Source organism: Poecilia mexicana, unplaced genomic scaffold (assembly GCF_051168715.1).
Source record: "Poecilia mexicana isolate PSO_F unplaced genomic scaffold, ASM5116871v1 scaffold_16, whole genome shotgun sequence".
Classification (NCBI taxonomy): Eukaryota; Metazoa; Chordata; class Actinopteri; order Cyprinodontiformes; family Poeciliidae; genus Poecilia; species Poecilia mexicana.
The window spans coordinates 25,860,634-25,888,031 of NW_028263385.1; the positions used below are offsets into that span (position 1 = coordinate 25,860,634).

The 27,398-nt window shown below is 40.2% G+C and overlaps 1 protein-coding gene and 1 long non-coding RNA gene across 3 annotated transcripts in view; one reads left to right on the forward strand and one right to left on the reverse strand.

The window, feature by feature from the left end:
• The window catches only part of znf236 (zinc finger protein 236), a 55,044-nt gene extending 41,358 nt beyond the window's left edge, over nt 1–13,686 (forward strand). Inside the window, exons 27-32 of the mRNA XM_088013568.1 lie at nt 751–908; nt 2,317–2,445; nt 2,686–2,880; nt 4,369–4,498; nt 7,053–7,226; nt 12,785–13,686. Coding sequence (XP_087869694.1) covers nt 751–908; nt 2,317–2,445; nt 2,686–2,880; nt 4,369–4,498; nt 7,053–7,226; nt 12,785–12,915 — 917 coding nt within the window. The 3' untranslated portion in view covers nt 12,916–13,686. The remainder of the gene's footprint in view (nt 1–750; nt 909–2,316; nt 2,446–2,685; nt 2,881–4,368; nt 4,499–7,052; nt 7,227–12,784) is intronic.
• A 2,887-nt stretch (nt 13,687–16,573) lies between these two features.
• LOC148155102 (uncharacterized) lies at nt 16,574–17,862 on the reverse strand. 2 transcript variants are annotated; one of them, XR_015765679.1, is made up of 3 exons: nt 17,696–17,862; nt 17,202–17,376; nt 16,574–16,678 (listed from the first exon to the last, which is right to left on the reverse strand). It is a non-coding gene; the product is annotated as an uncharacterized LOC148155102 (long non-coding RNA). The 2 variants fall into 2 exon arrangements; XR_015765678.1 differs by lacking the exon at nt 17,696–17,862 and having other exon boundaries at nt 17,202–17,486.
• Nucleotides 17,863–27,398: the final 9,536 nt, after the last annotated feature.

A 27,398-nucleotide genomic window follows, 5' to 3' on the forward strand; every position in this document is an offset into this window, starting at 1 on the left:
GAAGATTGGATGCTGTAAATTCAGAGCCTTATGAAGTCATTCACCCCCTTTGAACGGCACTTTGAATTGCCTTGCTGCTGAAAATGTCCTATATAAATAAAATTACCTTACCTTACCTTTGACGGTGTTCACATTGTAACCACACACATTCACTGTATCCCATTTGAATTTATGCGACAGAACAACATGAATTAGTACAAACCTGTAATGTAGAAGGAAAAGGTTAATAAATGCAGCGTAGCCCCTTTACTTTTGCCAGCTAGAAATGGTAAGAGTGGACGATGTGGCTAGCTGCCAACATAAAATGCTAGCTAGCAGTTCACGTCCATAAGGGTATGTTCAAACGACTTTCGTCTTTGACATTAGCTCACTTCTGTTACCATTCCATACGAAGCTGCTTTCATTCAACACCAGAAAGCTTTGACACTATGTTGAGACAGTAGAGAACCACACTGAGTGTGCTGCCAAGAGCTACAAACAGACCCCAGAAATGTCACATAGTTCAGGTCCCGCGCCGTAAAAAGATTTAAAAAAATAATCCTTACAGCTGCATTCAGTCTGACGGAGCTTAAGGTGTTTTACAAGAACTGTCAAAAAAAAATAGTCAGTCTCTAAATTTACAGAATTGGTCATCGTGCCTGAAACCACTTTGCAGTTGTTATTACAGTTCAACATTTGTCATCTGAACTCTGTTTTTACATGCGATGGTAATTGAGTTGCTCATTTTCCCCTCTGTGCCGTTCCTTCCAGTAACCAGTTTGGCTCCCAGCACCACTCTGTCCCACACTGCTGCGTCCAAGAGCTTAGTGATGTCACCAGGGGGTGTGGCCAGCGACGGCAGCGTCACCCTGACCCTCACGGACGCTCAGGGCATGCTGGACGGTGTCACTCTAAACCTCAGTGCACAGGTAAAGAGACCATGAACCGTACCTGTGTGTATTTATAGAGATGCTCTCTTCCAGGGTTTCTGGGTTCTGATTCAATCCAAATATCTGAATTTAAACATCTTCAGATGTCGGTATTTTCCGATCTAAAAGGATTTTTCTTGAAAGTTTAGTGTTGGTTTTGTTCTCGGTTTTATGACGTAATCAGAATAAGACAAACACTTTGTTATTCTGCTGTAATTTGTGTCTACATCTTCTCCTGCATCTCCATTTACAAATTGATAACATGATTTGCATCAGAATGATTAATTGGTGCATACACTTACATGCTTGCTTGCATTAGAGCTGCTGAATCTGAACTTGACCTCATGAATATAACGCCCGGTTCTCTGATTAGCCTGAGCGAGTGTCTCACTATGCATGATCTTCTCAGAAGCTTAGATGTGATTAACTCAGAAAGGACATGGATTTCTTCAACTCCCTTAGCTGATGGCAGAACGAGCAGCCAGGTTGTTTTGAAGGATCTAATCTAAGGTCAGCTTCCTTCAAAGGTTCAAAAGGAGAACAAGGTAGAACTTCTCAAACAGTAGCAAGGTCCCACACACAGCCTGTTTCCTGAATTTCATTTTGAACCAGTGTCGCGTGTTTCCTCCAGAAGAATCTCAAACGCCAAAACTGTTTTCCTTCGGGATGAAACCAAAGACAAAGAAACAGGAAGCAAGGCAGTGAATATGGGCCGCAGAGGCCTTCAAGGCTAGTAGCTTCTTCTTCCATGTTGTGTAACGCCCCTGTTGATGATGCTTGCTTGCTGCCTTGAACGGATGGAAACGGATGTCGGCTCTCACCAAAACACTGATATTCGGCGGGACAAGAACCAAACCTGTTCTGAAATGAGCGTTCTTTCTGGATAACCCTGTCACCTCCATGCAAGATGGTGTGAGAGTCTGCGCACCAGCTTTCAAACTCCTTCCTCTTTTTGCCCAGACAGGAGAGGATGTTGCTGTGATTTCTTCTGATAAAATGGCATCTGCCTTGAGCCATGAGACTCTGTCCTTAACAATCCAGCAGATAACTTTTCAGTCTCTCTTGCCTTTGGTAGCTTCTTCCTGTCAAACTGAGACTTTATAACCTCCAGCCGGTGAAGGAAATGCTCAACCTTGTTAGGGGCTTTTATTAGTGCTTATCGCTGTTAGTGGAGCTGCCAGTGCCAGTCGTCAGTAGGTAGGGTCTGCCTCGTTGGCCGAAGTATGATACCCGATCCAGAAATTACATCACTATCAGGTCCGATTGTGATTTTGGATTGAATTGATCCTGTATCTAATTGTTAGTGATTTTAAAATCTAAGCAAGATTCAACCATTTCTGTGAAGACATGTTTTTTTTTTTTTTTTTTTAAATTAGATGCTTTACAAGACTATCTTTTCCACATTTAGGGTCAGACGTTTCCTGCGGTGCTAAATGAGACTGGTATACCGGGGCAATCTGCCAGTTCAAGCCAGCAGGTCTTACTGGTCAGCCACCATTCCCAATCCACGAATGGAGCATCTGACAATGGATATTTTGTAAGTATTGTTGTCCTGCGCACAATATGAGGGAATACCTAAATGCATTCAGTTTCATTAATTGGATAACACTTGATTGAATTTAAGGAATTTAGCTCCAAACTGTAGAAAATCACAACATGAGTGTCATCAACATCAACAAAACCTTCGGCGACGATCAGATGAGAGCGGATCGTTTTGGAGAATTTCCCAAAGCAGGGATGAAATGTAAACTCTTAACAAACTCTGTTATGAATGCAGAATCCTGCTGACGGGGGGAAAGGTGGGAAAGACTCCCAGTTGGACATGGAAAGCAGGAACCAGTGTTATTACTGCAACCAGCTGTGCGAGAACGCCAACGCGCTGCGGCGGCACTGCAAACAGGCTCACGGCAAGGACCGCTGCCACGTCTGCGGCGTCTGCAAAAAGGCTTTCAAGCGAGCTACGCACCTCAAGGTCAGAACTGTGACGCACAACCGGCTGTTTACAGTCAAGTGCGTCTTTCATTGAACGGCGACGATAACGCCAAGACGCGGAAGGGAGTGTCGAAGAATTGTTCCGGCTCTGAAGATGATGAAACGTTGAGCGCCAGTGGCATTTTATTTCCTCTGCGGTGTGAAGCGCTGAAGGACATGTGAGGGTGGAAGGAGGAGGACGCAGCTTAAAGTTCAAGCCCTTTCCCTCCCACGTGTCACTTCTGCTACGCAAAGGCCACAGAGCAACAGGTTTTTTTTTGTTGTTGTTGTTTTTGTTTTTGTACATGCGCCCCAACAATTGGAGCTGCACTGATTTCTCACTATAACTAATGAAGCTGGGATTAGGTGAATGTCAGTCAGTGACTAAGCCCTTTTCCTCCTCTGCTCCCCTGGTTCCTCATTAGCCTCCATCTAAAACTTGGGTGTATACTTTAGATGGTGGGAAGGATAAAACGACGCTGCTGTTGTTTGTCATGTTGCGATACCAGGGGAAATTTATTCCTGTTTGATTTAGGGAAAATTGAAAACATGAACGGGATGTTTATTTTATTTTATTTTATTGTTTTTTTTACCTTGGTCGTTTTCTGTGCTGCAGGCGGCGGAAGATGGATTTTGGGAATATCAGGGGCCTGAAAAATGAGTAGCGCGTATTAAACCATTTCTCTGTGATAGATCATATCAGGCACTCAAATATCCCAAAGGCACAGATTCCAAGATATTGAATTTCTTTGGATGTAGAGTGAGGTTTTTGGAAATGGCTTCATTTTTCGAAGATCTTTTCTGCAAGATTGATGACGCTTCTGTCCCAGTGTGACAATTTTTTACAGTCCTCATATAGCAGCAGTAACAGCTAGCTCAATTTCACATTATGTTAGCTCAACTTCATGATATTTTGCTGCAGGGAGTCGTTCCATTCTTCCTAATTTTAAATTCTGGATGCGGTCTCTGATAAATCTTTCTCTTTTTGGGGCGAGGAATGAATAAAGTTCAGTCCCAAAAAACTATTTTTCTTCATTTTGTTCCAAGCGCCACTTTTTATCTCTATTTCTAGCTTAAAGACATAAACCAGTCACAATAAGCAATTACAATTTCAGTGTACAATTTCTATTCTGATGATTAATAGTTTTAATCAGAATCCATTTTATTTATGGTTTGGGTTCCAAATGGTTTTTATTTACATTTTATTTTTCATTTTATTTATTTTTGGAAATTTAAAGTATCTCCCAGTTCCAGGGTTATGTGTTGTTCACAAAATTAGAGTTCATTCATTATAATGTTTGAGTTCTTGCATTATAATGCCTCTATCAATATACTACTTGAAAATGATCTTAAAACAATTAAACGCAATAATTACTGGGACAGTTTAGATTTGCTATCATGACGCGCCTATAGAGACGCTTTAATTTTGACAGTTTAAACACAGTTTGTTGCAGGTACATGTATTATATATTCATAATTTGGTCTGCAGGAGCATGAGCGGGTGCACCAGCCGGGCCCTTCACCCAGCTCCCAGAAGCCCAGGGTCTTCAACTGTACGTCTTGTGCGAAGGCGTTTGCAAAGCGCAGCCAGCTGGAGAGACACAACCGAACACACACAGGTGGGAGGAAGCTGGAGGTTATTTTCATTATGTAGGTCTATAAAATTCACTGTAATGCCAAATGTATTTAAGCAGGGACCAGTGTACGAATTAAGTAAGGAGTGTAAAAAATCTGGACTGGTCTTCAGAGTTCAGCCTGATGGAACACCTTATGAGGTGTTTGTGGTCCAACATCAGTGTCTGACCTTATAAATGCACTTCTAGAAAAATGCTCATAAAGCTCCTGTATCTTTCCAGAAGGCTTCAGGCTTTTATGAGTACAGCATCATATTCACCTACATTTATTAAGAATGTGTGTGATAAAAAAGACATTCATTGTTGTTGTGGAGGAGGGGGAGTCAAAAGAAATCCAGTCCAGAAAACTATTCAGGCTTAAAAGATTGAAGTTTATAAACTTGAGCTTTTCTGCCAAACAGAACGGCCAATTAAAGTTTGGTTCAACTTCACAAAATGAGGGAAAAATTACTTATTTGAAATAATTAAAATCAATTGTTTAGTGTGAGAGATGTAACCAAGGAAACAATCCAGCTATGGTTTCATTTTTAGTCGCTGTGCTTGCAGTGTATTTATTGTGGCTCTAAATAAATATTTCAAACTTTCAATGCTGCCTTGTTGTTTAGGCAGGAAGTTAATTAGAGTGTGATTTATTTCAAATTAAAGATTAAGTGTCTGTAATAACAATTTGCTGCAGCAGCAGCTTTTGAAGTGACATTACTGTCCTGCTTATCAAAAGCTAAACAATTTATTAGCTAAATAGCCTATTTAATGAGCATTTCCACCTTTTCAATGGGGCTTATTGAATTCGAGGTAAGGACACAGTAAATGCTTTAATGAATCCAGGATTTAATGACAGGCATTTTAAAGTGATTACTTTTTTTTTTTCCGTTAAAATTTTAATGAAGCTCTAATTCCCGTGTTTTCCATAGCAAAAATCTTAATTACGTTTTGGTCTCTAACAAAATCCCAAACACCCCGGTTCAGTCTGCGCGTATTCTCACCAGGCAGATCCTGAGGCGCCGTTTTGTTCAGTTTCAATCATGCTCAACATAAATCATTTCTAGCCACTCCGAACCTGATGGAAGAGACTGAGAGGGAAACATGTAATTACAAATCAGAAGCAGACCTTCACATTGTTGTCTGAGGGTGCTTGAAAAGAGAGAGCGACTCAGGTGATCCTGGCTAATCATCTCATTTATTCTGTAGTTAATTTGTATTAAAAAAATTGCACTGAGCCATTTTGACACATGTAATAGAATACAAAAGTGCTTTAATTTGTGGGTGGATGATGACTGGGAGTTCAGACACTTATTAGCAGTGAAGTAAATATATTTAATAGTAACTGATAATAATGTTGCCATCATCTTTTTCTTTTGTACATGATTGAAAACTTGCCAGCTGCCTTTTAAATTAATATCACAGGTGAATTATTCAAGCTCATGTAAAATAAGACAGTTTGTGTCGTTACTTTCTAAGGCAGAGCAGCTAACTGGTTGAATTAGGAGCTGCTGGATAAACTGGAAAAGTGCAGTGTTGGTCAGCGCTAACTAAAAACTTCGCGCTAATCCTAAAGCACTAATTGTAAAGATTGTATCCGCTAACACTAAAGCGCTACACCAACAAGGTTTCTGGCGCAAACTAACGCTAAAGAGCTAACTTGAATTCAAATTATAGCCGCACTTGAGCACCAAATTAATTTTGACATAATTTACATGTCCCAGAATGGCCTTACATATTGTATTTACTAAGTTTGATAAATGTTTTCAAAGTTAGCAAAAGCGCTAAGCAAATTAGCTATTAGCGGATTAGCAGAGCTAATGTTTTGAGGGGAAGCTAGATTAGCCATAACGCGCTCACCACTGAAAAAGTGAAATAAAATTTCACATATTTCCAAACTCTGTCAGTAATCGTTGACACTTAAGTTGTGACTGTGTGTAAATAATCTTGCCTTTCAATTTCAGTTTGCTAAACTAAAACCCCTTTTTTTTCCCCCAATTACAAAAATGTATGCCAGACTGAAACATCATATTTTCATAAAAATACATAGAAGGAATTGGCTGGTGATGGGGGAAAAAAACAAACAACCAAACAAAACATGTTGAAACATTGCACATCAACACTATTTTGATGTTTATGGATCTTAAATGTGGAGCGGCGTGGCAGTCTTTATAAGAGAGACATCTGTGGGGAAGGAACTGCTGTCTCATTAAGCCTTAATGCTGGTGGCAAACATCTCAGTGACTTATTGTTGACTTAATTATCCACTGAGGTGGAGATCAGATTTACAAGTAAAGCACTTCTCAACAGCCTGTCACTTTTCAAAGTTCAGAAACAAGTTTTGCAATTAGAACATTATGAAAAGTTGGAATGAAAAGCGCTGACTGGCATCTCAAACCGTACAGTGAAATCGTTTCTTACACTGTGTCACATATTCAATATTTTCACGGCCGGCGACTTAAACGCAGCGTCTTAATTGGACCGACTTGCAAGTCCCCGTTAAAAACATGTTTGACGATGACGATGCGTATTGATCTGGTGTCTGCGTGTCCGTTTGCAGGCGAGCGGCCCTTTAAGTGCAGCCAGTGCGACAAGGCCTTTAACCAGAAGAGCGCTCTGCAGGTCCACATGGTCAAACACACGGGAAAGAAGCCCTTTAAGTGCGAGGTGTGCAGCATCAGCTTCACGCAGAAGAGCAACATGAAACACCACATGAAGAGATCCCACGGATACGGTGAGCAGCCCAACGAGCGACAGTGATGGAAAACGCAAATACTGTCCTTTTGTTTCCTCTTTGTCTGCCTGGTGTTTTTCTGTATCTGTTTGTTTGTCCTGTGGCCAAACAGTTCTCTAATATTCATCCCTGTTTACGCTGGAAACCAGATGGGTCCTTTGAGCCCTTTTAGATGACAGAGTGGGGGGAAAAAAAGCGAACCCTGCGAACCACCGCCTCCTCTTAGAAGTGATTTCAATGGCACTATCAAGAGGCTTCTATAAATCACAGAGCCGGGATGTTCTGCTGACAGACAGGTTCACCCACTGCTCCTCTTCTGCCAAGACATGATTTTTTTTTTTTTTTTAACCTTCTCCTGACAGCGTAACAATTAAGATTAAGGCTGCAGGTGACCTTTTGTTAACCCACATACGCATGATTATTGATCTCATTTGAGCATTCGGCCTGGGCGTCTAGCAGGCGCTTATTGAAGATGACTGGTGGCGCAGAGTGGAGCGGACAGATATACGTTCTGTTTCTAAAGTACCTTGACAAAGTGCTTTGCTCAGGGGCGCCGGGCGGAGTACGGTGTGGACGATTCAAAATGTCAAGCTAGAGCTGCAGTTGTTTGAAGTGACAGATAATAAGGGGCCAGACTCCTCAAGGACTAGAAGATGCTGTTTTCAATTTTCCCAGGTTTTTTCCATGGGTGTGGATGTCGCTCACACAGAGGACTTGCAGGGGGGTAAATAACGTTACCTTGAGGAAAGCTCTAGTCCCACTAACTCATTAAACCTTTAATGCATGAATTACTGTCTTCCTCCGTGTTTTTAATCGTTTTTTTAGGCCTGGAGGGAAAGTAGGAGCGTTTCACAGGGTCATGCAGGACGGCACGCATTTACCACTCGAAATGTTGGTGATAAACAATTTAGTAATATCAAAGTTGGGTAAAAACCATATAAAAATGTGTAATGACACCACATGTTTGAGCATTTTCTGAAAATGTTGTTTTAAAGAGTTAGAGACAAGACGTTTCATAAAAACATGCCGCATTTCGTTGGAGGAAATAGTTGTTTAACTTCAAAGCAAATGTAGTACGGTGTATCCAGAAGGTTTGTTAAATAATCAGCCATTAAGAAAATGAGTCGTATATCGACCCATCAAAATTAAACTGTCAGACTCAAAGCAGGCAGAGATCAGAAGTAAAGCAGCCAAAAGCATTAAGAAAATAAAAGTCCATTATTGGGCTGTTTTGGTTGATTAATAATTCATGGAGACCTAAATCTGTTAGTTGCTGTTTGGCTACAGAAATTTAGCATGATCCGTACAGCATGCTAGCTCTCCGTGAGCCCGTCTGCTACGCAGCAGCCGACATTTTTTCCAACAGACCCCATAAAACTTTTCATCCTCCTTCTGAAGCAGTGCTGTCATCCAAAATGAAACTTTCGCGAAAACCTTTTTGAGGCTGACAGTGAGCTAACGGCTCATATTTGTCACTTCATGTAAAAGGTCACGTTGCTGTCGTCCCACTAAGTCCTTAACCCACCTGGATTGGCAGATCAGATGTCATTCCTCTATTAAATTGCTGCCTCTGAACACAAAATAACTCTTGTCAGGCTGAACACTCAGGAGTTTTCCATATGGATGGAGGAGGATGCGACACCAGGCACGTAGCGAGTTAGATACATAGGAATAAATGCAGAGACGGTGACTTTAGATTTTTGTGATAATTTGCACATATTGTTTATGTTGCGCACCCTTAGTTAGGGGAAACATTTGTAACCAGACATTTGCGTGCACCTCATAAAAAATACATAACTCAAACCTTTACCGTTTAGTCAGTTTGAATCGATGAAATATTTTCAATTTGCTAAATTTCAGAATGAGAGAAATATTTGACTCTGAGAATTTTCATTACTTTCTTAAAATTCAGGAGTTTGTTCTGTTTTGGTGCGACCTGTACATTATCAAGCGATAATGTCCTGAAGTTACGGCAATAATTGTCAAACCTTTTGCTTTTTTCCCCCTTTTCATTTCACTTTGTGTTTAAAATTTTCCACACATTCTCCACTGATCCATTTCAAAGCGCTTAAAGTACCTTGAGTTGTGTCATTCTTACTGAGATTTGCACCGTTTCTCACTTGAAGCTTCTCACACCTTAACTCTGCTAGACTTCGACAGATCTTTCTTAGATCTTTCTGGCTGGCTTCTCTCTGCATCGACTTCCATCACTTTTACTTTAGCAAGTTGTTATTTCATTGGAAAGGAGATTGTTCACAAAAAAAAAACCAAAATATTGTTTCTTTGAGATTATTCACCAAATTAATTGAAAATTTACTCAAGATATGATACAAATGTTAAAAAAAAACAAAACAAAGGTGACTGCAATAATGCAAAGCACATCATCTAAAGAGCAGCTTAGCATTTTAGCAGATGCTACTGTCCTGTTAGCCTAAATGCAACAGTTGAGAAAGTTCATGGAAGAGATGTTGCTGTTCCTGCAACAACACTGAAACAGATCCTGGACAGAAAATGGAGACAAAAGCCACAGCGCAACAACAATAAGCCAGATTGTCTTGATTGGCCCTAATCGGTGATATCCAGTTTATACTGGAGTCTGCTACTGCAAACAAACAGCACCTTCAGAAGCTCACAGGAAGACTGAAGTCATTCTTGGCATGCTTAAAATGACTTCAGCCCTTCTCAATGGGAAAATCTACTTTGGCATCACAGCAATAAGAAGCTGCTTGCATGTTTCCTCTCGTATTTTGGATTATCTGTCTTTGAGCCACCACTCCACTCTTCAGATTCTCTATCAGATTCGGCTCAGAGACGCTGGCTGGGCCTTCAGAATGTCAAAATAACTTCCAGTTGGAAGAGCCGTGTTCCCTACGTGGGGTTGTGGGTAATTTAGGGCTTAACAAAAGCAGCTCGTTGATTACAATCTTTTGTTTTCATGTCGTCCTTTAATCACGGTCCATCTTGTTCATTCACTTTGTTGGAAGAGTTGCAGACGGAGGAGCTCTGTCGCTGCTGATGTTTCATGCCACACCACCTTGATTCCCATTGATCTTTTTCTTTGGCTCTTTTTGATTCCTGTTTGGATTTAAGGCGTCTGATGAAGCAACACAGCCCCCTAACGCACCTTACTCTTCTCCCAGTTTCCCAGAGGGAGTGGTGGCTTTATTCTTTCAAAGGCCTTTTCTTTTTTCCTTATTTTTTTTTTTTTTTTGCTGTGAAGAGAAGCCGATGTGACCTCACTTGGAACTTTAATTTTGTTTCTTCTCTGCAAAGCGTGGCGTATGGCTCACACATTGCGACTCGTCAGAATACACACGGGAGACTCTGCCACTACCTCAGCCCGTCTCCGTCTCTGTCGGTTTCTCCTGATAGTACTTCCACGAAGCATTTTCACTCTTGTCGAAACTTTTTTCTTTCGACTACCCTTAGTGTTTGCTTTGTTTTCCTTGGACAGCTTCCCGGGTCGCCTGGACACTTAAGGAAACTAGAACAATTGGCATTTCCTGTGAAAATGCCAATTGCGAATGCTGTGAGCTGAATTTGAAAACTGCAGAAGCATTTTGAAGCATATAGTTGCCTTTTCTGTTTGGAGGATCTCAATGCCCCAATATAGTCCATCAACGACAAACACGACAAGTTACAAATGAAAGTTATTTTGAACTTTGACTTCTGTCAAACTACTTTCCCCCCCGATAAGTTTATGGATTTGTAGGTTAAAGTAAAATCTTAGGATTTAAACAAATTAAAAAAAAAAAAAAGCTAAAGCACAAAGGCAGTTAAATCCAAAACATCTTTAGCTGAGTTTTTTTGTTGTTGTTGTTTTTAAGAAAACTACTTATTTTAACTTCACTTTCACAGGAGGAACAATAAAGACATTGTTTCTCCACGTGTTTCGTTGGGATTAAAGCAAAATGCTTTGGCTCTAGCTGAGCTTTGGATGGATGCATTTAGAGCGAAGTTCCTGCTGAATAATTTTCTTGTTAAAAAAAAGAAAACAAAAACAAAACATGAGTTCGCTGTAGTTGTTTTCTGAGGCTTGGAGCGTCCAGCACCCCACTGCTTTCAGTAACGGCTCTCCGGGAGTCGCTGCAGAAATACAGTTCAGAACTTTCCATGCTGGGCTCTCTGAGGCCGTTCTCTGTAGAAACTGGAGTGTCTTGTGTTTTGGTTAGAAAACTGAAGGGTCTTACTAAAAGACAATCAATGTGACTGTTTTATTTCATACAGAATCCGCTTTATGCACTGTAAAAGTACCGGTGTTAATTTAACTCCAACAGCTAGTGTATGTTCACACTGGTCATTTTAAAGCTTTGCGGTGTGAAAACAACACTTTGTATTTAACACTACACCTAAGATTATATCACCGGCATTTTTACTGTGCACAAAAACTTAATTTGACTATGGTTTCATGCATCTACAGAACTGGGTAGAACACAGTAAAGCAAATGTAAAATATTTGATTCAGCTCACACACGCGTTTCAAGGCTGTGTGCAGCAGGAACAGGAAGGTGCATAAGCACTTCATGTACACTGATCGAAATCATAGAGGCATAAGTGTTTGTCGTCTGCAAAGGGAATTAACGTGCAAGTGCTTCAAATTCCCAACCCTCGCTGTATCTCACTGCATGTTGAAGGAGATGATTTTGTTTGCGCTCAGGTTAAACTAACCGAGCGCGAGAGCCGATTGTGCATAGGGTGTCCAAACCGTTTCAACGGTTTGAGCGAATCGACAAAAAGGTTGTTGTTTGGACAAAGATAAGTACGTCAGAAACATAGTTTTCAATCTGTGCTGTAGTTACAATGTAGTTTAGTTTCCTTTTGTATTAAACCAGGAAAAGAAAATCGACCAAAACGAATAGATTTTTATTTTTTAAATTGGACATTCATTGACGTGGTTGAACAAAGCAGACAAGAAAACCTTGGAAAGGCTTTGAAAAACCACAGGACTCTTTCGCAATCGTGTATCTGTCTTTTCCTCATAACTCGTGTTTTTCTGATTGTTTCTGTTACTCTCTCTCTCTTGCTCCAGAAACATTGCCAAATTGTGAGTTTTGACAGAGATGACAAAAGCGACTCCCGCTGTGAGGCTCAATCCAGAGTGTGGCCCCCGCATTATCACAGAGCGCCGACTGAACCTCTCAACCCCGAGCCAAACTGTCGGTTTATCCTAAATTGATTTTAAGTCGAACGGTTCCCGCCATTTTTACAACTTCCAAATGAGACCGTTTCGCATCCCTCAGCTGGTTGGAATGGTTTGCTCTGCATACATTATGTTTTCATAGGGAGAATAAGCTTAGAAAAAAGGAGGAAGAATGCGAAATATTAAAACAAATGTTTCAGGAAGGAGAGGAAGATTGCTTTTTGACAGATTGTCTCATTTGCATGACGCCTCGAGCAAATGGCTTTCAGACTGAGAGCTGCCGGCGCTCCTCTGCCGATGAGTGTTAACCGGCTTCTCTTCCGCTTTACAGAGCTCTTTTTTTCCCCTAGGGAACTATTTACTGGAACTGTCATGCAAATGTACGCTGATTTTTTTTTTCTTCTTCTTCTTCTTCCAGCCGCTACAGGTCAACTACAAGACGTGTCCCTTGGCCAGGACGAGCCGGCGCCTCAGGTGGAGGTATCACCCGAGCTGGACCTGGAAGTGGTTCCGGAACCCACCGGAGACTGGCACAACGTGTTCCCCTGACTGCACTCGCAGAGTTTCGCAGCAAAAGTTTGCCGAATGTCTAAATGGGGAGAGAAAAAAAAAGAAAGCTTTCTGACTTTTTAAATAAGTTAGAAGGGAGGCTTCGTCCGCCGCCTTGCTGCTTTGTCACAATTAGCGGTGAAGTGAAGGGAGCGCGCGCCTCTCCCGCGCCGCAGGAAAGGCTTAGTGACTTTTATCTGTTTGGCTGCTCTCTGATTATCATCGGCCTCCGGAGAGGCGTGGCTCAATCAGCCAGAGCTTCCCAGAGAGAGCTGGGCGCTCAGCAGCCCCACAGAGAAACGGAGTCTGTTACATACCGATGTAACAGAGAGACAGGAGGCAAACCACATTCGCCGTCACGGCCGACCGGTTACCACCGGTTTATGAAATATTTGTCACTTTTGTTGACATGTTTATACTGTAAAGACCACGCCTGGAAGTGATGTCATTTTCAGCTCGCTCGACGAAGGAGGTCGATCTCTCGGCGATGTCATGATTGAGTTTGCGGCTGCGTCGTTTGGACCGACATCGGCAGCTCGTTTACTGTAGTTACAGCAGCGTTGTAAATACTGCAGCTAGAAGGCGTATATTTTCTGAAAAACACTGGGAAAAAACAGATTGTTTGCATAAATGTAATTTTAGCACATTGTTATCAAGTAAAGCCAAGATGGTACTTCTTTGTTTTTGCTTTTTTGTTTGTTTCTTTTTTTTGTAGTTTTATTTTCTATTGGTGACTTTAAAAAAAACTAATTAAAGAACATTTTCTATAAATTTAACTTGTTGTTTTTGCAGTAAAGGAAAGAAAAATATGGCAAGATTTCAGACAAGAACACAAGCCAGCTCCATAATGATTGTGCTGAGTCATTACAAACCGAAGTGAAACTCAGCCATTAGTTCAACCCAGCTCTGTATAAATGCAGCTGTTCAATAAAGGTTTTAGAGCTGTGGCAAAGAACATTAGAGAACAAGCAGCAGCACGAAGACTGAGCGTAGCAGATAAGACAGGGAGAAAGTTTAAAGCAGGGTTGGGTCATAAAACAATAAAATTCATGTATCTAACATTGAGGCCTTAAAATGTTTTAATTTTAAGCAAGTTGCCCTTAAACAGTTTAGTCACAAGTCTCAAATTTCTATTTAATCTCATATATTCCATGTATTTTTTTTTTGTATGTCCCATGACAATAATCACAGGGACTTCACTATTTAGGGTAATGAAGTTATCTTTGAAGCTGCCAGTAAATCCCTGCTAACACACCTTTGTTAGCTAGCCAGCTAGCTTTTTTGGATGAAGTTTGTACACTTTTGTGGCGATGTAGGTCTTTTATACCATTCATGATGGTCTTAGAAAGGTCTTAAATTTGAACATGCAGAAACTCTGTACCGGGACACGGGCGACCATCGTAACCTGCCGGCCGGGTAAGAAGAATCAAAGAATCAAAGCTGCTGCTCCAACTTTTTTAATAGGGTCAGATTTGTGATCCTTCTGGGTGAGTGGCATGAAGAAAACATTGCTGAAAAAAATCCTTAAGAAGTGTTGTTTTGTAGTTCTACACAAGCCATTTTGGGAACAGAGTAAAGAAGAAGGTGATCTGGACAGACGCCAAGCATAACATTTTGACCTACATTCGAAACCAGCGTTACTTATTGCCCTGAACAATAAGTCTGCCCTAACCACACTTAGCTCAAGAACCCCACCACCACCTCAAAGGCCTACAACAACATGCTAACTATCAGCTGCCTGATGCTAAAGTTAAAGTCTTAGCTCCCTTTGCTCATCTCCTGTTTAAAATAAAAACTACTTGGGATATTTATACCAAGACCAGGTAATTCTACACCAAAATATAAATTATTTAGAACATACATTTGAAAATTCTGATTTACTTTCTGAAAACAAAGATTGTCGATGTTTTCTGGGGGCTCTTTCCATCCATCCATCCATCCATCCATCCATCCATCCATCCATCCATCCATCCATCCATCCATCCATCCATCCATCCATCCATCCATTTTCTTACACCCTTGTCCCTTAGTGGGGTCTGGAGGGTTGCTGGTGCCTATCTCCAGCTAACGTTACGGACGAGACTCTGGTGGCGCTTAACCACCTTATTTTGTGAAAATAAAACACAAAATTCATCAATTATTTCTAATAATTTTGTAAACAAAACAAAAAAACATAAAGTGAGCAGATTTTGTACTTGATTTCTGATTACAAGGAGAACTTTAGGTAACGCTTTATTTGAAGGGGGTTGAATAAGACTGTCATGACACTGTCATAAACATGACATAACACCTGTCATGAACATCAATAAGTCTTCATGAATAGTTATGACTGTTGTCATAAAGCGTCATTCAGTAAATAATGACACTTTTAATACAAAGTTGACATTATTCGAAATGTCTTCGTTATGACAGCTTGACATTATTCTAGACAAAAATGTCTTTGTAATGACAACTTGTCATTAACCTCGCCAAAAATGTCTTCGTTATGACAATTTGTCATTAACCAAGAAATCATGATCTAACATAAATTTGTCATAATAGTAGTCATAATGATTTAATTATTACACTAGCAATAGCTTTAACAAAACAATGATTAATATTTCCACTCACTGAAATAAAGCAAAACAAGTAGGACAAGCAATAAAGATTTCACTAAGCTTTATTACACGGTCAAATGATTTAATAACAGACTCATTAACAATTTCTTTTGCATCAACTAAAGTGGAACAAGTAGCACCAGTTACGAATATGTCATTAAGTGTTATTACAGTGCCATTAATATTAACTATTACCTCAAGTAAAGTGAAACAAGTAACAACAGTTATGAAGACGTCATTAAGTGTCATTAAATATCATTAATATTAACTATTACCTCAAGTAAAGTGAAACAAGTAACAACAGTTATGACAAAGTCATTAAGTGTCATTAAGTGTCATTACAGTGTCCTTAATATTAACTATTACCTCAAGTAAAGTGAAACAAGTAACAACAGTTATGACAAAGTCATTAAGTGTTATTACAGTGTCCTTAATATTAACTATTACCTCAAGTAAAGTGAAACAAGTAACAACAGTTATGAAGACGTCATTAAGTGTCATTAAATATCATTAATATTAACTATTACCTCAAGTAAAGTGAAACAAGTAACAACAGTTATGACAAAGTCATTAAGTGTCATTACAGTGTCCTTAATATTAACTTTTACCTCAACTAAATTGAAACTAGTAGCAACAATTACAAAGATGTAATTTAGTATTACAGTGTCAAATGCAATGCTAACAGAGTTATTGATATTAAGTCTTACCTCAAATGAAGTGAAACACACTGGACTACTTATAACTACCATCATAGCTGTAGAACAAACCCTTTGTACATTGGAATAAAACAAAAGATAACTTGTTCTAAGACCAGGGTTTAACGTCTGGTCAGTATATTGTTACTCTAAAATGCTGATTGAAAATCTAAAACAGAATTACTTATTCTTTAACTTAAGAAAATAGGTTCTTTCAACGGTAACATTTTTTGCTTTGATTATGTCAGCCATCTCCTTCGTAATAGTCTTCCTGTAATGCTCTGAAAACAGGAGATCTTCTTCTTGTCTTCATTTCCTGGAAGCAGGTCTTTGAAGGTGTCCAGAAATGCTCAGAAATTACAGCTGTTCTTGCAATAGTTAATCATGGCGAAAGCCTTTTCATGAATTCAAACTTGGTGAATCTCTTCTGGACATTCTCATAGTCGGTGATGACTCAATTCATTGTGGTCACTTACAAAAAGAACAAAAACAAAAAACAATGTCATCATATTCCAGCATTTATTTAAATACCATTTCAAAAATGTCCCTTGCTGCACACTGTCAGAATGGTAGACTGACAGACAAATGCCTAGTTAACATGACTGGTTGTTATAAAGTGCAATACAATTATTTCTTAATACAAGTGGAATAATAACTGGAGCTGAACAAAATTATTCTGATCAAATATTTGTCTGGCAGAAGTTCAGACAGACTGCCACTGTTATTCAAATGCATCATTTAACATATAGTTTTAGGCACATGAATGCATCTTTTTACTTAATGAGCATTCTAAATTATTTCTAACCAGATACTCTAACTTAGGGTTTTTTGCAAGAAGCTTATTAATAAAGAAATAGATTTAACATCAGTTTTAGTTGTCTAAAACGTAACTTAACTCAGCTGGTGAATGTTGATTCCTGCTCCCCATTCCCCTCTTACCTGGCTGTCCCACCCCACTTCACATGGGGAAAATATTAACACAAAAATGACTTACCTAATTTTCTTGGGGAATATTTCATCTGCTTCTTTCTCTTTGGTCAAATAGGAACTTCTTTCTCTGGTGGCTGGTCCTTATTATCATCCTCCACACTCGTAGCATGTCTTCATTAGCCAACTTTGTCCTCCCCACCATGTGTCCTTAGGCTAGCCTGGGTCTTCATGTGGCTAAACTTGCCAAAGCAAAGAACACAAGCACTATGTCACATCAGCCAAGTCACTAAATAATGCACATGAAGGATAATTTTGACTAATATATTAGCTTTTAATTTGTTAGATTAAACTTGGAGGGGGGAAAACAATTTGCCTGTCTTTAAAATATATTTAATATTAAGGGCTAACGTTACAGTAATTGTGTTTAATAACTTTAGCTAACATTAACTTACAGCAAGGTAGGATTGGCTTGAATTGCTTATAGCTAACATTACAGAGAAAGAGAACATAGTCAATGTTATTTTCTCAAAGAAAATGTAAAGTTAATAAGACACATACCTCATATGTATTAGGTATCAAACTTCGGCTTCTTTTTAAACAAGAGGTCTGGCCGTTATAACCATAGACATAATATAAGGATAGACGCCTCACGGACCGCTCTCGCCTATTGTCGCTGACGAGATTTAGGGCGGCCATCTTGGAGCGGTACGCCACTCCACTCAGCGTTATGTGTTTAGCAGGCACAATGACGTATCATCGGATTTAATCGATCATAACACGCTTTTTTGTTACTGGAAACCATATTCAAACATCTATCAAAGCAACATTTATAAACAAATTGTATTTTTTAAGTATACTGCTCAAAAATATTAAAGGGAACATTTCACTTTAATTTTGTTAAATTTATTAACCAATAAATAAAAATTTATTGGTTAATAAATTTGATTTCCATTGATGATTTTTGTGTGATTTTGTTGTCAGCACATTCAACTTTGTACAGAACAAAGTATTCAATGAGAATATTTCATTCATTCAGATCTAGGATGTGTTATTTGAGTGTTCCCTTTATTTTTTTGAGCAGTGTATGTTTTTAATACATAGTTCAGCATATTTAAATATACTTAGTGGCTATAACAATAGAATAGGAATGGAATATTCTGATATCGATGTATGAAGAGCATATTACAAAGCACACAGCCGTTCATAATTTATTTAATAAATTATTTAGTAATATCAATACATATTTATATAACTATACAAACACAAATAAATAAATGATTAATACTGAATAATATATATTGGATACATGTTTATATGTACACATATATATATATATATATATATATGTTTTTCACCCAACGAGTTCTAGCTTCAGAGTGATTCAGCAGCTGATGAAGCTGAAGTTGGTTTCCATTTCTATCTTCCAATAAGCTAAAGGGCGATTCCACTTAATTTTTCACTACCTTCCGTATCTTTCATCGACTCTAGTTTAAAAACTACTACACCTAGAGACTTGAAACTTGGACTGGATTATTCTCCGCTTCAAGCTGAATGAATACCATGTTTGGGATTTGTGAAACTTCAATAAAGTTTGATTATCACCATTTTTTGCATCTCTTTCATACTAGAACTGCCCTAATTAAAAAAACACCTAGACACTTGAAACTTGTACTAAATTATTCTGCTCTAACAGCAGAATATTTACAACCATGATTGTGATTTGTGAAACCTTTTTCTGATTTGTGAAAACTTAATAAAGTTCGATTATTACCTTTTTTGTTGAACTCTTTCATACTAGAACTTCTCTACTTAAAAAACTACAACATCTAGACACTTCAAACTTGGGCTAGATTACTCTCTTCAAGAAGAATCTCTATAACCATGTTTGGGATTTGTGAAACATTTTTCTGATGTGTGAAAACTCAAAAAATGTCAATTTTCACAATTTTTTTGCATCTGGATCACCATAGATCTGCTCTAATTAAAAAACGACAACTCCTAGACACTTCAAACCTGCACTGGATTTTTCTGCTCTAATAGCAGAATAATTGAAACCATGTTTGTGATTTGTGAAGCTTTTTTCTGATTTCTGAAACTTCAAAAAAGGGCGACATCACCCCTTTTACTTATCTTTTATCACACGAGAACGGCTCTAATTCCAACGCTACAACACCTAGACACTTCAAACCTGAATCAGATTATTATCAATTAATAGCAGAATATTTAAAACCATGTTTGGGATTCGTGAAACCTTTTTCTGATTTGTGAAACTTCAATAAAAGTTGATTTCAGACGTTTTCTGAATCTTGGTCACATGAGAGCTTCTCCTGCTCTAAAACTACAACACCTAGAGTCTTCAAACCTGAACTATATTATTCTGCCCCAATAGTAGAATATTTTAATCCAGGTTTGGGATTTGTGAAACCTTTGTGATTTGTGAAACTTCACTAAAAATCAGATTACTATTCATACATGTTCCATGCGGTTTTTTTCAAATTCAATTATAATTCAAAACCACTTTAATGAACCACTTTAACCACTTTAACCAATGGGAAATTAAATGTTGTTGTAACTCATTAATTCTTCAACGAGTTATTGTCGATCATGCTGGCTGTTGGAAGGAAAGAACCTTTGCAGGGGTCTGTTAAGTGAAGTGAAGTTTCACAAATCAGAAAAGAGCTTCAGAAATCCCAAACATGGTTATAAATATTCTGCTATTAGAGGAGAATAATCTGGTACAGGTTTGAAGTGTCTAGGAGTTGTATTTTTTAAATCAGAGCAGTTCTAGTTTGAAAGAGATGCCAAAAAATGGTGAAAATCGAACTTTATTGAGTTTTCACAAATCAGAAAAAGGTTTCACAAATCCCAAACACGGTTTTAAATATTCTGCTATTAGAGCAGAATAATCTAGTCCAGGTTTGAAGTGTCTAGGTATAATAGATTTTAAACTACAGTCGATTATTGATGCGGAAGGTAGTGAAAAATTAAGTGGAATTGCCCTTTAGCTATTGGAAGCTAGAAATGGAAACCAACTTCAGCGAGCGACATAAACATCATACGCTGTGACGTCAGCTCCAAAGCTCTATTGAGATCCTAGCAGTGTCTGAACTGGTAACTTATTTACATATTGTAAATAAATCATATGTGGGTATTTATTGACCACAGCTTTATTTTTATAATACTATCATGAAAGATAAGAGTACCGTCTTTGTGCTGACAAGAAAACAACCTGCTGAATACTATTAATCAATCACTAATCATTTTTGTCTAGATTAATGTCAAGTTGTCAAAACAAAGACATTTTCAATAATGTCAACTTTGTATTAAAAGTGTCATGATTTACCGAATGACGCTTTATGACAACATTCATAAATATTCATGAAGACTTATTCATGTTCATGACAGGTGTTTATGATGGTGTCATGTCAGTCTTATTCACCCGCCTTGAAATAAAGTGTTATCGGCTGGGTTTATGTAGCATTTGATTTTTAACAAAATATTTATACCTGTATTTCATAAAAATAATCGTTGACTTTCGGCATTTATTTTGAATTATGTTGGTCCTGTTTACAACTATGATTTTCATGTTCAAAAGCAATTTTTTATGTTCCATCTTATAGTATAATAACTGGACAAAATTGTTTATTTGACTTCAAAGATTAGAGTCAAGACTGCTTTACATTTAATTTATATGTTGAAAATTTGTATAGTAAAATGCAATAAATTAGTTGTGATGTACAGAAGATAAACATTAGCAAACTCAAGAATATGTTGAGTTCTTAATATATAATAGTAAAGGTTAGTTATAAAAACTAGATGACATGTCAATTTATGGTCTTAAATTGCAAAATAAAGTCTGCAAATTGATTGTAGAATGGTTTCATTTTTACATCACTTTGCATGAGCTACTTTCAAACTAAGTGTTTTATGTTCTACAACTACATTTCCTGTGGACTTAGAATTAAATTTTGTTTGAAAATATGAATATATTAAATACATTAACTTCAATATATTTTACACTATAATTAACATATGGTATAGAATACAGACTTCAATGGTTTCGAGGATAAAAGTATTTGGAAAAGTCCAAGGTTTTTTAAAAAAAGTTTGTGAATAAATCACAAAAGACAGAGTAAATAGAGAGAGAATTTCAGTTTTGGGTTAACAAAATATTGGTAAATTTGACATAAAAACTGTTAAATTATGGAAAACATTTTGATGGAAATTCTGAAAAAAAAGTATATAAAAATACAGTAAATGTCCTGGTAATTCTCTGCCAGGATATTTTCAATGTTTTTTACAGAATTTCCGTCAGAAGTTTCCTGTAATTTAACAGTATTTTATTTCAATTTTTTCCATTAAAAAAACAAGGAAATGTCCTGGTAATTTTCTGCCAATACATTTTCTTGTTTTTTACGGAATTTCAACTGAATTATTCCATAATTTAACAGTTTTTTCCCCCTTAATTTAAAATATACAAACTTTTAAATTATGGCCCACCACCACCACCACCACTTCAGGCGACATTTCCCATATTCTCAAACTCAAAGCTTGATATGTATGGGGCAACGTGACAGTTCATCTGACTGACTACATAAACTAAAAGCTGGATCATAGACATGTTTAATAAGCATATTTGTGAACCTGCCTCTTTTTATTAAATTGAAATTAATTTTAGATTTTTGTATAAATTTTTTCAGGTTAACTTAGAAAGCGAGTTGTTATTATTACAGGTTAGTTTTCTAAACTACAAAAAAGTAGCTGTTAGGGTAGCTCAAAAATGAAAAATTGGACTGATATTGATATCCGATAGTAACACTGCTGTTATACCAGTACTTTATTTTGTCAATTTTTTTTATATGATTAACCGATTAAGTGTAAGAATAATCGATAGATTATGCTATTACTAAAATATTTGTTTACAATAGCCCTAATTATATAAATAAAATAGCATTTATAGGGGGATCGGGATCGCCCCCACCCTCTTCGACCCCTCACATCTACCTCTACATTGAGGGGGGGCTAGTGTACCATGAGAGGTACACTAGCCCCCCCTCAATGTCTCTCCTTCGCCCCCCTGCTTCTACAGCCAGACCTCCTTCCCATTCTTGCAATACGCCCCCCCCACCACTCAACGGTACGCTAGATCGCCCCCCACCTCTTTGCCCCCCCCTCTACATTGAGGGGGGGCTAGTGTACCTCTCATGGTACACTGGCCCCCCCTCAATGTCTCTCCTTTGCCCCCCTCCTTCTACAGCTGACCTCCTCCCCCTTCTTGCAATACGCCGTCCGTCCGCCCCCCGCCACCACTCAACGGTACGCTAGATCGCCCCCACCCTCTTCGCACCCCCCCTCTACAATGAGGGGGGGCTAGTGTACTAGCCCCCCCTCATTGTAGAGGGGGGGTGCGAAGAGGGTCTCTCCTTCGTTCCCTCCTTCTTCACTTCCTCCACCTCTCTAAGGATACGTCAGTCCCGCACCTTCTCTCCTTCTTCGAACCTCTTCTAGCCTTCCAGTCCGCCACCGTTCCCTCGGCCTCCCATTCTGACTCTTTGGTACATCCTACCCACCTTGCTCTAACAATGGATGACTAAAGGTTTCCGGTATTCTCAGATTGAAAACTTGTACGCACTCTAAAGGCCATAATCATCCGCTCTGGTACGTTGCGAAGTTCTGCTGAGGAAACGCATCCAGTTTTGACACTTCTGACACGGTGTCACTCTGTTGATGATAAAAATCCTGAAAACACCATTAGACATGAGGACTCAGAGGTCTGTCGTGAGTCAGAGACAGGTCCTGACTCAGAGATCTGTCCAGACTCGAGGCAGGTCCTGACTCTCAGACAGGTCCTGACTATGAGACAGGTCCTAACTCTGAGACAGGTCCTGACTGAGACTGGTCCTGACTTGGAGACAGGTCCTGACTCGGAGACAGGTCCTGACTCGGACACATGTCCTGACTCGAGGCAGGTCCTGACTCTGAGACAGGTCCTGACTTTGAGACAGGTCCTGACTCAGACATCTGTCCTGACTCTCAGACAGGTCCTGACTCTGAGACAGGTCGTAACTCTGAGACAGGTCCTGACTCGGAGACTGGTCCTGACTCGGAGGCGGGTCCTGACTCGGAGACTGGTCCTGACTCGGAGACTAGTCCTGACTCTGAGACAGGTCCTGACTCGGACGCGGGTCCTGAGGCAGGTCCTGTCTCGGAGACGGGTCCTGACTCGGTGACGGGTCCTGATTCGGAGGCGGGTCCTGACTCGGAGGCGGGTCCTGACTCGGAGACTGGTCCTGACTCGGAGACTGGTCCTGACTCTGAGACAGGTCCTGACTCGGATGCGGGTCCTGAGGCGGGTCCTGTCTCGGAGACGGGTCCTGACTCGGACACGGGTCCTGAGGCGGGTCCTGACTCGGAGATGGGTCCTGACTCTGAGGCGGGTCCTGACTCGGAGGCGGGACCTGACTCGGACGTGGGTCCTGACTCGGAGGCGGGTCCTGACTCGGACACGGGTCCTGAGGCGGGTCCTGACTCAGAGATGGGTCCTGACTCTGAGGCGGGTCCTGACTCGGAGGCGGGACCTGACTCGGATGCGGGTCCTGAGGCGGGTCCTGACTCGGAGACAGGTCCTGACTCGATGACAGGTCCTGACTCTGAGGCAGGTCCATCTACAGATGGTCCTGACTCGGAGACAGGTCCTGACTCGATGACAGGTCCTGACTCTGAGGCAGGACCATCTACAGATGGTCCTGACTCGGAGGCGGGTCCTGACTCGGAGACGGGTCCTGACTCGGTGACAGGTCCTGACTCGGTAACAAGTCCTGTCTCAGAGGTCTGTCCTAACTCTGAAGCAGGTCCTGACTCTGAGACGGGTCCCGACTCTGAGACGGGACCTGACTCTGGGACTGGACCTGACTCGGAGATGGGTCCTGTCTCAGAGGTCTGTCCTAACTCTGAAGCAGGTCCTGACTCTGAAACGGGATCTGACTCTGAGACAGGTCCTGACTCTGAGGTAGGTCCTGACTCTGAGACAGGTCCTGACTCTGAGGTAGGTCCTGACTCTGAGGTAGGTCCTGACTCTGAGGCAGGTCCTGACTCTGAGGTAGGTCCTGATTCTGAGGCAGGTCCTGTCTCCGAGGTGTGTCCTGACTCGGAGACCGGCCCCGACTCCTCCGAGTCAGTACCGATCTCTGAGTTGACCAAATTTACAGGCCCGGCTAAGCGTGGACCAAACTCAACGTTTGGTCCACTCTTGGTGGGTTCTTGCCTCTCTTCTTCGTCAGAATCGTCTCCACCACACGCAGCCTTTTTGATGAGCCCCCATGCCTTCTGAAGAAAGGTGTCTCGGAGATTGATTATCCGCGGTCGTGCCAGGGTTCTTTTGAAGCACTCCACAACCTTGTGAATCACAATTGGGTTGTCGCTTTTGATCATTTTGAAGAGCAGTTCTCTAACTACATCTTCATTGCCACAGAGAAGCTGTAAAATGTCTCTGCAGACTTTTTTTTTGCATTTTCTCAAAAAACACAAAATCAATGTCTTTGAGTTCTTTCCATATTTCTGGAGCAAGCTTTCTCTGGACCGGTTCAGTGTCCTTCTGTTTGTAAGCCCCATAGCTAGATCTATTACTGGACTTGTAAATCAATCTCCATAGGATCTTTTGCACCATAACTCTCCTTTCGTCTTCTGTTCCTCGCCTGAAGCCCATCCTGTTTGCGTCCCTCAAAAATTGTTCAGGGTCCATGGTTGCCTGAGTATAATCTTCACTCAGGCAGTTTTCATCTGCGTACAAGTCCTCGGTAGGAAAAAACGTCTTTCGGAGCTTTCTTTTTGTGGACGTTAACATCTTCTTTGGACGAACGGGATTCTCCAGGTGCTTTTTGAATTTTTCCACGATGACTTCGTGTCCTTCTGGATAATCCAGCAGTGCGATTAAATGCAGTCCACTGGCAAAGTGGAATGCATCTCTCGCAACACTTTGGAAAATCCTTTCAGCGAGTTCTTCTGACACCTCAGAGAGTACGTCCACATTTATGTCTCCAGTTTTTCTCAATAGCAAAATCAAAATTTTGCTGTGTTGTTCTTCAAATGTGGGTCGGACAAGATGCAGAGTTGGTTCATCTGCAGCCTTCTCAATTACCTCCCACAGAAGTTCGCCGAGAAACTTTCTCTTCTTATAATCTGGGCTTCTTTGGCCAGGATGGACTTTGTTGGACAATGTCTTTTTGACTTTTGTCCAAAAAGAGACCTTAGGCCTCACATCCATTTGCCTCTGTTGGCTTTCGTCAGTCATTTTTATTGTGGCGAGCTAAAACGTTCAAATGAATCTTGTGTCGACTGATTTGTGGTAACTGATCAGAGAATTAACTGATCAGTTGGTTATGTCATGGACTCTATGACATCATAAAGTCATCCTCAGAAGGGCCTCATGACACAGACATCATTTGAAGTCATGCTGATGACATCATTGTCAGAAGCATGGCAACTGTTGCTAAGGGTAAAAATAGCACGCAGTGAGCATGCGCTATGGAAAAAAAAAAATCTGTGGGCACTAAATGCATTATTCCCGCAAGTCTGAACTGGCAGTGATTTGCGCAGCTTAACAGGAGGGGTCAGGGAACCATTGGACCCTCCACTTTACCGCCCTACCCATTTTTATTTGTTATTTGGGTTCCATCTCCTAACAGGCATAGAGCAAAGTGTCAATGGAACCACAACATGACCTGGTGGGCCGGTCTATCAGTCTTGTGATGCCCACTGGTGTGTGCCCACAAAAGTGAAAAAAGAGCATGCTTTTCTTTAAATGTTTATGGGGTTATGATAAGAAGATATTTTATTTGTTAACCGGGGTTAAACACAATGGGTGCAGTAACGGTGTTTCTGTACTGCAGAACTGCAGTACAGAAACACCGTTGCAGTACAGTTATCGATCCTTACAGGGTTGCACTTCTTTACCTGCAGGGAGTGTTGGAAACCTGGTCCCTTAAGGTCAAGTCTTAGAGTCAAGTTACGTTCCTCAGTCTACAGATGTGACCCAGTGTCCGTTGAACTTGCAAGGTTTTGTATTCCGATGAAAACATTCAGGATTTTGCACACCTCTTTTGGAGAATTCAACCAATCTTTGAGCTGTAACACCGTCCTGACATTTCTCACTGGAAAAGACGACTAATTACATTTGTGGTGACATGACTTCCCTCTTTTATTCAAGGTCAAAGGTGCAGTTCGGAGCTCCTCTTTCTTCATCCTTTCTCATGGGTCATGATTACTTCTACGTATCCGGAGAGAGAAATTCACTTGCTAACTATGCACCACGAAGAGTGCTGGTCTTGGAAGATGGCATGCTATTTGCTTTGTGGGCACAGTCGACCAACCAAATCTCCATTTGGCTTTTGTGAAACAGCTGTCTGTTTCAGCTTTCTTCATAAAGCTCCAATCGACACAGTGCTCAATTGAAATTGTCAGTTATAGATATTTTCCATCTGGAGGAGAGATGGATCTTCGCAGCTCCAGAGGTACCATGGATCTCCTCACTGCGTCTCTGATTAATGCTCTCCCTACCCGTCCCTGTCGGCGGACTGAAATGTGAGGGTTGGTTTGAGATGCAACACCATTTCCACTTTCACATCGTGGACTGACGAGAGCTCTTTGAGAGTTTTAAAGTTTTAAAGCTTGCTTCTCCACAGCTTCTTCTCTGGCTCTGTCTGCAGCTCGTCTAGATACTATTTGGTTCTATTTTACCAGAAAGTTGACATCGTCTGAAGGGAACTGGTTCATATGTGGCTATCCAGGGAAGAAGAAGCGTGAAAGCAAATGCACTCCACACTTTTCCACACTAAATCTTTATTAATTTTTATTCATTTTAATTCTGTATCACTTCAGTACTACATAAAATCCCATCAAAACACATTTGTGGTTTTAAGCTACTTCAATGTAGTTGAATATTGAGGCTTTTATTTATGAAACCAAGATAAAAACTCCTTTTTTGGAACTCTGTGTAATACTTAAGATAATTTAGTCTGAATCGTCTCGAGCGTAGAAAACTAAACTCTCGTCGAGACGTATCCTGTGATTAATTTGAACTGGAGTGGTTAATGTTTTTGACAGTAGATCTGAAATGAAAGGGATTTCAGTTTCGGCTGCCACTTCCACTGGGAGCCTTTGTACAAGACGACATGAAAATGCATATCCTCTGATTACTCTTTAGCCAGAATAGCGAGCGCTCCTCTCCATCTGCTACAGCTGAGGAAGCTTGGCATGAATAATT